Here is a 12,571-nt window from a genome sequence, read left to right on the forward strand (position 1 = left end):
CAATAAATATGATTTAGCTATATGATTCAGCAGTTAAAGTGGATTCATAACATGAGTCCAAAAGGAATTGTGTGAAATTTGCAAATACCACTAAAACAAGTCTAATAAATAAACCTCTAAAGTGAAGTGAGGCATTTAAAAAAAAAAAAATTACGCCATTTATTATGCAGTGTAGATTATATATTGAATGCTGCTAGTGAAATTAGCACAGACACTGTGATAGGGATTTATTTCCTACAATTACATTCATGCGGTGAATTGTTCATGCTAAATCATAGGAGCTCTGAATTTTGGCAGTAAACATACAAACTTATATAAAAAATGGCATTATTGGTATTTTCTGGGTACTTTCTGTACCTCGTCCCCCTCATATCACTGTAAGCATATCCAGCAGCTGGTCCTGTCTATCTTCAGCTAACCGCACGAGCACAGTGACTCGAACAGATCGCAGGCCTGTCTGCAGTACACACACACACACACACACATACTGTACTATCTGCAGGGACTTCGTTTCACAGCTTTGATATGAGGCTGACAAATGGATTTTAAAGCTGATTCGAAGCAGAACGTTCTAAGGTGAACATGAAGGTCCTCAAAAACATTCCACTGACACTTTTTCTGGCATATTTCAGCCTGAGTGAAGGGATCCAGAGAGGTGAGTCATGGCTTCTCATTGTGAATAACTAACTTGTGTTGTGTAAGCATTGACCACATGGTGAACTAAGGCAGTTTGTTGATTATTGAGAAATTAGGATTAAAGATCTGTTGAAATGTGGGTACACTAAATGTGAAAATACTCTTTGGAATGCTCTTCTCAAATCAAGCTGAATAACATGGAGTAAAAAAAAAATATATATATATATATATATATATATATGGGGGGGGGGGGGGGGGGGGGGATGTTTTTTTGACACAATGACACAATTCAGCAAAATACACTGTAAAAATAGATGATCGATACGTTATTACAACATGTTTTTACATTGCTTTAAATAAGTTAAACAAGATTCAACTCATTCAACTCAAGATTCAAGTCAGTTCAATGCAATTTAAGTTGAAATGACTTAAACATCTAAGTTGATTGTAGTTAAAAATTTAAGGAAGCGACTTTTTGTTTAAAGTGTGTGAAATGCACATAAACCTAGAAAGCACCACATAAGATATTCCATGCATGGCAATATTTACAGTAATGGATGAAGTGTCAAAAGTTTGTTATGAAAGGAGCTGTTTTTGACTCAGCTTGCTACAACATTTGCTGCTGCATTAATAATAGCCGTATCAATGGCCATTCATAACACATACTTTGTGTCATCATAGATTAAAGCAGAGGACGAAAGCTTCCAGCATGTTCGTTCCAGAACCATGACCATCATACCATGTTCAAGCGCTTCAAACCTTTCATTTTCAAATCAAGTCAAAGAAAACTTTCTCAAATTTTTCTTAGCACCCACATTGAATAAACATTTATTATAGTCTGGTTTTCCATGACCGTTTGAGAGAAGCCGTTACATACAGAGCAGAATTGTAAATCATTTTCAATGTTTTACAGTATCAATCTCAGAATCATTGACAGATGGGTGTAATTATCGATTATGATTTAAATAGTGAGGTCACGTCAAGCCTGAGCTATAATTTGTGACTTTTGGTGAACCTTAAAGCATAGTTGTGACCTCAGAGCTTTGAACTTCAATGTCTTCCAACTGGAAATGTTTATGATGATTTTGGATTCCAGATGGGGAAGATACACTGTACGCCCAAAGTTATATTTCCTAAGATACATTCATGCGGTTACTAATCGACATCTTAAAATAACTTATGAGGTCATAAGGCATATTGGTTTTGGACAGCATGCTAAAATCAATAGTTCTACTTAGAGAAAACACAGTGACACCTTGGAATGATTTGTTGGAAAATATCGATTGAGATTGTTTGAGTGTGGCATTGCTAGGTGATGTATTGGACGCATGTGGAATGCTATGCTTGCCAGATCTGATGTGTATTTCATATAGTCAGAAACACAGTGGTGGAATTTTTTTTTTTTTTTTTTTCAATCGAACCTATAAAAGAAAAAGCACACAATTGCTTAACATTGACCAAAAATTACTTTAAAGAAAGTTTACTCTGACTTTCTAAAGCAATGGTTCTCAACAGATGGCTCATGAATAGGGATAAGAATCATATATCATTAATAATTTTTTAGTACTTGAAGAATAATTGATAAGTATACAAATATACTACACAAAACCAGTGCTATTTTTTGTAACAATACCATTTATTGACAAAACTCTAATATGTAAAAATATATTTTAAGTCTTAATTAGTTGCTGGTCTATTCTGAATGCAATTGATAAAATAAAACATTTAACATGGAATTGGGCATAGTTGGATACATTGTCTAAAAAGGGTAAAAGAAAACATCCCTCGTATCTTTTTGTTGTCTACGGCAAAAGTTGCATCTAATCAAACTTTATCTTATTTTGGCACAAATTCATTTGTTCATTGGTACATTGACATACATTCATCCTAACAAACCATGAACTATGAAAGGTCAAAGGAAATAAGACCCAGCCTGCATTAATTGTAGGTTACATTCGGTAGCGTCGCCACTTAATGTCCACTTGGATCCTGGAACAAAATCAGTTGAGAACCACTGCTATAAATCACTCTCTCAACAGATGATGCCAAAATGCTATGCGATCAGATGGTAAGGTATAAATTTGATATTGACGTACACACTACCTCAGTCGAATTAATAGCATCAGTAGCTGTTCCACACCTCATCTGGCTGTCAGTGACCTGCGGAAGGGAATTAATGTTCCTTCTCACCCACTGCATACAGTACGTCTTTCTTGGGACCACACCAAATGTCATTCACACAGTAAGGTACTGGTGAAACTGGACAATGCTGATGTACAACACTACTGGAAGCAGTAATAAAAGCTAAGAACCAAGACTAACATTCCAGCCCGTTCTCATCCTTTGGCGTCATACATGTGACGCTTTGTACATTTCGTTGAAATCTTACGCATATGGCATCCTTTAGCATCAATATGAGACGCAGAACCCAAGGCGTCATACAGGTGACGCTCGTCTAAATCCGACGCACATGGCATCCTTTAGCATCAATATGAGACGCAGAACCCAAGGCGTCATACAGGTGACGCGCGTCTAAATCGGACGCACATGGCATCGTTTAGCATCGATATGAGACGCAGAACCCAAGGCGTCATACAGGTGACGCTCGTCTAAATCCGACGCACATGGCATCCTTTAGCATCAATATGAGACGCAGAACCCAAGGCGTCATACAGGTGACGCGCGTCTAAATCGGACGCACATGGCATCCTTTAGCATCAATATGAGACGCAGATCCCAAGGCGTCATACAGGTGACGCGCGTCTAAATCGGACGCACATGGCATCCTTTAGCATCGATATGAGACGCAGAACCCAAGGCGTCATACAGGTGACGCTCGTCTAAATCCGACGCACATGGCATCCTTTAGCATCGATATGAGACGCAGATCCCAAGGCGTCACCTATATGACGCCAAAGGATGCGAATGCGTTGAACATTCATAGCACAAGAAATCCTTAATGAAGACCTTTAATGCACCTTCTCAAAGTATTGGTGTTTCTAGGCTCTAAGTTTGAAACTAGGTTTTCATGCTTGAATGTTCAAAAAACACATTATTTTCCCCCACATTTGACGTTGTTGCAGCACCACTCTTCCCAGTCTGACTTTAAAGGGATAGTTCACTTTGAAATTGATTTTTGGTATGTTTTAGCTTACCTCAAGGGCATCCAAGATGTAGGTGTCTTTGTTTCCGCAGTAATTTTAATTTTGATATTTTTAGGTCAAACCGTTCTTGTCTGTCAGTCATATAATGCAGGTCTATGGTCACCACCTCAAAGAGCATGCACAGAGAAGTCCAAATTAAACATGATTTAATGACTCGTAAATGTAAGTACACATTGATGGCCTAAGACACGAAACGAGCGGTTTGTGTGAGAAAACGAACAGTATTTATATCGTTTTTACCTCTTGTAAACACTGAGGGCGCGGGCGCTTCGGTCTTTTCCGGCAAGTGCCGGCAAGCGCTGGAAGTGATCTCTCGCACGTGTACGTCACCGGAAAAGACCGAAGCGCCCGCGCCCTCAGATCACTTGGACGTGGCTGTGTTTACAAGAGGTAAAAACGATATAAATACTGTTCGTTTTCTCACACAAACCGCTTGTTTCGTGTCTTAGGCCATCAATGTGTACTTACATTTACGAGTCATTAAATCATGTTTAATTTGGACTTCTCTGTGCATGCTCTTTGAGGTGGTGACCATAGACCTGCATTATATGACTGACAGACAAGAACGGTTTGACCTAAAAATATCAAAATTAAAATTACTGCGGAAACAAAAACACCTACATCTTGGATGCCCTTGAGGTAAGCTAAAACATACCAAAAATCAATTTCAAAGTGAACTATCCCTTTAACTCCCTAAAGCAATTATGGTCTGTCATTACCAACAGATTTGAACAGTTGTGACCATAGTTGGCCAACGGGGAAACACAACCCTGTTTAGTTCCTGTCTCTATAAAGCCCTTCTTTCTGAAAAGTAAAATGTGCTCTGATTGGTCGGCTGGACCAGTGTGTTGTGAGTTACTAACACAACTCAAGCAGGCCTCGCCCCTTAATTTTGCATATGCCTTGGGCAGGAATTATTTAAATTAAGAATATTGTGACACGTTTGTTCCCGGAAGAAAACTCAAGACTACAATGGAGGCGTTTCAGGGAGTTCAGAAACAGTGACACTGATATAGAGAATAACTCCCACTGGAGGGACTTTGTGTTTTAAGACCTTTTTTCATGCACAAACAGCAACCTTACACACTAAAGAAAGATGAACATGTAAAATAGCATAATAGTTCATCTTCATAGTTCATCAAGAACTGGTGATCGCTGAAGTCAAATTAGATTTTGCCATCATTCAAGTATCTTTTCCTAAAAAAAAGTATTCAATATTTGATAGAGGCCTATGGCCTCCTAGTATTTGGACACTTGAGGCACTTGTCAGATAACAAATTATCAAAGTAGATGGCATCCACAAACAAATGATGCTAGAACTTTTCTTAAATGGATGAAAAAATAACAGTTGAAGTAATTTGTTTACATCAAAATGGATAAGTAAGGAGTGAGGCTGTTACACACAACCCTAAGCAGCATCTTAAGTTGCTAAAAGGTCAGGGATGATGATGTCCTTGGATGCTCTTGCGAGGAACAGGTGATATATCCGCTGATTCACACTTGGGAAATTGGCAGGTTGTGTTCCTGCGGAGTGCTAATGCATCCCCGTGAGAAAACGCAGCCGACAGCAAACAAGGTTTGCATAGTCATGGTGTAAATGAATGAGGCTCAAGCTTCACCGCTATCACTCATCAGCATACAAGACAGAGAAGACCTTAAAAAGACAAATTTTAGCAAAAAAAAAGAGCGTTTGAACCGACCTAAAGTGTTCAGCTGGTCTCCTGGATTGGTTTTAGAGGAGTTTTGTGCAGTTGACAGCAGACCTTAATGTGAGGCCAACAGGCCGACAAGTTTAATCCTTGTTTTGCTAGTTAGCTATGCCCTGTTAGCCCCTGCTAGTAGAAGACGTACCTACACAGTCTGGCTCCTAAAAAGTTACCTAAAAATATCTGAAATAAGTTTAAATTGAAGTACTACAATTACTAAAACTTAAACTAAACTGAAAATAAAACATAAAAGCTAATTAAAATATGAATAAATATTATAATACTATATAAATAATACTCAAAATTATTCAAAACACTCACCACACTCTCCCAGCTAATTAGACGCTGAGACCAGTTTTCCAGTCAGACAATACAAAAGGTCTGCACTAAATAATAATAAAACGTAATTTATTGACTTAAAACAGGAGACAAAGACAAACATTTCAGCTGTTCTGCCTTCATCAGTGTAACAATTCACAATTTACTCAGTGATTATATTAAGAACATTAAGATCATAATCAAGTAGCTTAATTGATTGATTCACAGTTTAACTCCATCTGAAACAACAGATAAATACAATGGGAACAAAGACACGCCATGCAATACATGCCGTTCATATTGCGCCCAAAGAGAGAAAGAGAGAGGGGAAGTTAGCACATTGTTCGCTCTCTAATAATATAACAAATCTGAAATTAGCACAAGCGTCATATATGTGACATGTGGACCTGTGATAATTACATTAGTGAGCACAGTATAGTGCATCCATTTTGGTCCAGTTTCTGAATCTGAGCTTATGACCTTGAAAGGGGAGATTTGGAAAGCAAATACAGATTTGTTTGTTTTGTTTTTTCCCCGGAAAATTCTGGCGGGTTAAGCTATTCCTATTTATCTTGTCGTTTTTCCCTTTGAAGAAAAGAAGGGAAAAAAATCAAGTGTGATTGCAAAAGAAATGAGAAGACGAGAAGTTCCTGGAGTTGATGTGTCCTGACGTAACAGTGCCAGACTAAACAATAAAACTCCAGCTAAAACATTTATTACAAGACAGACAAGGAAGTACAATAAACTGACCACAGATTTTATAGTGAATGTTTAATGCTGTTTTAATGACTCTTAAAACAAATATTATGTTACATTAAGAGTAAACATTTCAGAACTAGAACTGTGATATCCAGAGGCATACAGTTTAAGTTTACGTAAAATGGCTTTAACAAGAATAAAAGTAAAGGACTGGTCTTGCTGTAATTAAAATTAGACTAAATATTACTTTGTGAACCTAAAATTCATGTAATACATATACACAATCATTGGTTCTGTTCCAAAACCCGAGCTGTCTAGTTGCATAAATAGGCAGCATGAAATAAAATGGACCCTTATTAGTGACTACATACTACCCTACATAGGCCACAAATCCATGTGCTCACGAAGAGACTTGACACAACTCATTTCAACAGTCTGGTGTTAGTTAGCATGATGCTAAGCTGAAAACGTAGTACTTGTGAACTTAAACATACATGTTAAGCACACACATGTAAGTTTTAATTCTATTTAATTGTGTTAATATTTTACATATTAAATTCACTATGAGCATGTTTATAATCAGAATTACTCTCAAAAGCCCCATTACAAAAAATGTAACAAAAAAATGTGCTATTATTATACTTCTTTTAAACCAAAAATGAGAAAATATACTTATATATAAATGTACTTCACATAAATATACTTAAAATTACACTTGTATGCTTGACTTAAACTGACATAAGTCTAATATATTTGACCTACACAGTACTTGTACTCAATCTTTTGGTCAAGATATACTTAAAAGTATAATTAAGTATTCTAAGTAACTAAGTATACTTGGCTTGTTGTTGTGTTTACTGAGTGGGGTAAGAAAAAAACAATAGTGCTTAAAAAAATAATAAAATAAAATTGATTTAGATTTTTTTTTTTAAACCAGACTTAATAGCTTATGTCATTTTGCTCCTTAAGTTAATGTATCATGACTAATAATGTTTAAATATTTGTATTTTAAAACAAGACAAAACTAAGTCTTGAAAATCTGAAGCATGTGTGCCAAAGCCCCAATGAAATTGGGCTTTGAAGTAGTCAGGCGACGACCTATAAGCGAGTAAGCGAGATTATTATAGAAATAGTTGCACAAATGTATGTTATCAGTTTCTAATGGTCTGAAGGAAGACGCCCAGGTGTGTGTGCAGTATGGCAGAGTGATGCAGTGTCTCGTTCCCTTTGCACCTTCCGGGAAATGGGTTGCACCTTCGGCCTTATATTGGGCAGCAGAGGACTATACAAGTCACACCCCGTCTCGCAGACGATAAACGCAACCTACACTAGGGTAACAAATACAAAATGAAACTCCATGGGCAGGAGAAAACAACTTATCTCTCTCAACTGCCTGCTCAACCATCAGTCCTCCTAAGAGGAGATGCACGAGGACTTCAGAGGATCTTGCCCAGATGGGCAGATGATGACACATGGAGCTGAATGTCAAGTCAGAAACTCTCGGATTTCATCAAAAATATATATTTTAAAAAATTCAGAAGATGAATGAAGGTCTTAATGGTTTGGAACGACATGAGGATGAGTAATTAATGAAAGAATTTTCATTTTTGGGTGAACTATCCCTTTAAGAGAGCCTGGCCGAAGTGGAGCTTTTTTGGCGTGAAATGCTCACAATGCGGGTAGCTCCCTCTCTCAAGACTCGACCGCATGTGCTCTGCTCCCAAACAAAGGACGCCCAAATCATGTGTATCGTCCTCTGGTAGAAAGCGTGTGCACGGAGAGACACACATCTTTTAAATTGTTTGCTTGCCATAATAACTCCCAACCGATGGAATCGAAGACAAACAATGACTCGCACGTCAAAAAAGCGGCTTACTGAAGACAAAGAAGCTGATGATATATGTCCGTGCGTCTATTTATATTCTTACTTGACTCACTTACATGTTGTCACCTGACTACTTCAAATTTCATTGATGCAAATGCTTCAGACACTGGCTCACACAGTAGCGTTCCCAAGGGGGTAATCCATCGACTGGAAGTTGAAGCCGGCCGGGTGCCGCCATCTTGTAGCAGAACTTCACTTGCGTTAGCATTTCCATTGACTCCCATTCATTTTGGCGTCACTTTGACAGCGAATAACTTTACATCTGAGGCGTTTAAAGACTCCATTTGTCCATTATTTATTTCTAAAGAAACACGACAATGTATAAAGGGCTCCATTACCTTCTATGTTACATTATGGCCCCGTAGAAACAGTATTTGTAAAAATAGGCTAACGATTGCGTCATAACCACTCGACTCTCTGTCGCGCTGTACAGAAATGACCATACAGACAGGAGGAGTTTGCAGGCAATCGAGGGGACGTCCCGACAAGGGAGAAGCCCATAGATAATGAGTCCATAAAAGCAACAGAATACTTACTCCTGCTCACTCACGCCAAAGAACTCTTGGTAACACTTTACTTGAAGGGGTGTACATAAGACTGACATGACACCTTCATAACCATGACATGACATATGTCATGAATATGAAGTAGGGTTTATGCATGTTTATGACAACTGTCATTAAGTGTCTTTCGCTCAATAATGACAATTTGAATGCAAATATGACATTGTTTAAGATGTCTTTGTTATGACACCTTGACATGAACCATAACATCATAACCTGTCAGTGTCTTTGTCATGACAACTTGACATTAAATTAAGTTAAACTGTCATGTGGTTTGTTTTGACATTGACTGTCATTAGGCCATTATAACTGTGTCATGAATATTTTTCGTGACCTCAACTACAGTGGTACAAATTGAATTTGTCATTAAACAGTTATAATGGCTTCATGACAGCCAATGTCAAAACCAACCACCTGACAGTTTAATGTAATGTTAACCAATACAGCTAAGTGGTTTCTTGAGTTTGATAATTAATCTGCTATGTCATGTTTATGACAGGTTGTGTTGTCTTAGTAATGTCAAGTTGTCATGACAAAGACACTGACAGGTTATGATGTATTTGTTTATGTCAAGGTGTCATACCAAAGACATCTCAAACAATGTCATATTTGCATTAAAAATGTCATTATTGAGCGAATGACACTTAAAGACAGTTGTCACAAACATGCATAAAACTTCCTTCATATTCATAACATGTGTCATGTCATGATTATGAAGGTGTCATGTTAGTCTTATGCACACCCCTTCAAGTAAAGTGTTACCGAACTCTTTGCTCAAGTTCCCCGTCTCTGCAAGATTAACGTTGGCAATTTTCACGCACAGCTACTAGAAGATTAACGTCTGTCAGACAGGTTGCTCACGTCATCAAGCTTAGTTTGAGTCGGTTTGAGTCTGCGCGTCAGGAACGGAAGTGCTCAAAAATCGCTAAAAATGGGCTTCAACTGTCTCAACTGAGTTCCAGTGAGATGGCTCTGTCCACTTCTTATACTGTCTATGAGCGTTCCCATAGAGTCAATCTGTCGCAGCGTTGAGCATGGTATTGGAACATGGTATTACCATGACACACATACAAAGATTTTTTTATTATGGTACACATCACAGAATACCCCCCCCCCCACACACACACACACACAAAAACAAAAACAATATAATTACAATGTTACCTTTAAAAACGTTTTTGTTAGTGTACCGAGACCTAAACTCCACTCTGCCCTCAGTCACTGAAGGGATGTGATTCTTATCAGTTGGATTTATTCGTAGGATAACATCAGCACTACTTTCTCACAGTTATTTCCATCAGAAGCCTCTCTGAGGTCCGCTGTGTGCGTGCGGTGTGCAGAGCAGTGTTCAGAATGTCAAATATTTCGTTGTGAAAAGGTAGTTTCACAACAGTTACAATGTCTGATTTATTATTATTTAGGGTCAAATTATAAAAAAAAGCATGTCTTGTAAGCCTGTCCTATTTTCATAACACGATTACTGAAGGATGAATAAAAACACACAATAAACACAAACAATTGTTACATGTTCTTACAATAGTATTATGAACAATTACACAAAATTTATCATAAACCTAACCCTATAGTGAGTGCATGTTGTTAATTAATGGTAATGTAATTGTTACACAATTGTAACCACTTTGTATACAGTAATTTAACATTTCATTATGATTTATATTGGCAATCAATATGATTGATTGGAAATGTATCTTTCGTTCTCTATTTCAGCACCCAGAATCACAACATTGGTTGAGACAGTGGATGCCTCTCTGGATCATAATGCTACTTTCATCTGTGAGGTTGATTCATACCCTCAAGCCGATATTTCATGGACACGGAATAATTACCCAATACGGTTAGAACTTCCTTCATGAATTTGATTATTATCCTGTGCCATCCGTAAAGTTAAAACAAGAATTCTCCAAAACAAACTGGTTGAGGTTTCAGAAGAGACCTTGGCAAAGTTCCACACCAATGTTTTGTGAAGTATGTTCAACACTTACTTTTTGAATGCAGGTATTACGATTCCAGATACATTATTCGAGAAAATGGCCAAATGCTGATCATTCCCAACGTGAAGGATCTGGACAATGGAGAATACTGCTGCATTGCTAACAATGGAGTTGGAGAACCAGCCAAGAGCTGTGGAGCTTTACAGCTGAAGATGAGTATGTTCAAATACTCTCATAACTCATACTTAGAGCACTGCTTATTCAATGCTTGATTTGGGAATAATCCACGTTTTAGGTGGACATGTTTGAATTTTAAAATTAAAATAGAATATCCAAATTAAGATTTTATCTGTTGCTTTTTGTGCAGTGCTTTGAGTTAAGTATGAGGATCAGTCCCATGAACTTTTATAATTTTTTTCAGAGCCCCAAATCAAAAGACATCCTACGAACATGACATTGGTTGTGGAGTCCAAAGCAGTGTTGCCATGTTTAACATTAGGATATCCCAAACCAGAAATATCCTGGATTAAAGAAGATGATTTGATTAAGGTAAATGGAACGACTTGTCTTACTTCTTAACATGCAATTATCTTCTCGGTATTTATTTATTGGGTCCGTATATGGTTTTCAATCATTGTGTGTTTTCTGAACATCTCCGTCATTCATGTGTCTTGTAGGTTAATAGTCGTATATCAGTTTTGGAATCTGGCTCCCTAAAAATTAACAACATCAAGAAAGAGGACGCTGGGCAGTATCGCTGTGTGGCCAGAAACAGTTTTGGAATCGCTTACTCCAAACCAGTCACTATTGAAGTACAGGGTATGTCATAAAATAGCTTTGTTCCTCATTCAAGTATTATTGCAATATTCAGGTTTTCTAATGCAATAACATTCAGACAAATTAAGAATGACTTAAGTGTCCAAGTGTACTTTTTGGGTCACTTTATGTTTGTAGGTCAATGGCATAATGCTGGCTTTCTAATCTATTTTTATTAATATATTCTTATTTATTATAGTTATTCCTCTCTATTATTATTTTTTTTCTTCTCAAAAATGCATTAAAATGTACAATCAGTGTCTTTAAAACAGCTCTTTCATGAAGAGCATATTTTAATTTATGTATTCAAATTAATTCTTTAATTTTCAGAAGGCATAAAGTGAAAAAATGGCAGGGTGAGACAGCTGTCTTGATATCAAAATAAAATAAAATCACCTCATTAAAAAATTATAACTTTAGCAAAAAAGTAGTTTGATGTAATATATTATTACTTGTTTGAAAAATAGTATTTTCAGCTTCACTGCTTATTAATATTAGAAATTTTTTAAATTTTCTAATGTAATTGTGGAAAGAAAAGAACATACTTGCAGTGGTGCAATCAACAGTTAATAGTCTTTTAGAACCTTTGACACAATTCGACTTTTTTCATGACAAGTCAAAGTTAGTTCATATGTTGTGACTCCCCAAAACTCAATTATTTTATTTTTTTTGTTAATAATTCATGATGTTCGTACAAAATATTTTTTTAAATTAATAAAAAAAATATCTTAAAACTTTTTTTTTTAAATGATGGTATCTTTTTACAATGTGCTAATATTTTTATTATATTTAAGTTGATGCCTATTCTGTACCACATCGCATTTTTTTATTA

At 36.8% G+C, this 12,571-nt stretch overlaps 1 protein-coding gene across 1 annotated transcript in view; it reads left to right on the forward strand.

Moving 5' to 3' along the window:
- Positions 1-398: 398 nt before the first annotated feature.
- Positions 399-12,571, forward strand: part of musk (muscle, skeletal, receptor tyrosine kinase) — a 44,860-nt gene continuing 32,687 nt past the window's right edge. Inside the window, exons 1-5 of the mRNA XM_056252045.1 lie at positions 399-655; positions 10,700-10,826; positions 10,988-11,139; positions 11,345-11,472; positions 11,601-11,742. Coding sequence (XP_056108020.1) covers positions 583-655; positions 10,700-10,826; positions 10,988-11,139; positions 11,345-11,472; positions 11,601-11,742 — 622 coding nt within the window. The 5' untranslated portion in view covers positions 399-582. The remainder of the gene's footprint in view (positions 656-10,699; positions 10,827-10,987; positions 11,140-11,344; positions 11,473-11,600; positions 11,743-12,571) is intronic.

Source organism: Rhinichthys klamathensis, unplaced genomic scaffold, assembly GCF_029890125.1.
Source record: "Rhinichthys klamathensis goyatoka isolate OS25496 unplaced genomic scaffold, OSU_Roscu_1.1 h1tg000091l_1, whole genome shotgun sequence".
In the NCBI taxonomy this organism is placed as follows: Eukaryota; Metazoa; Chordata; class Actinopteri; order Cypriniformes; family Leuciscidae; genus Rhinichthys; species Rhinichthys klamathensis.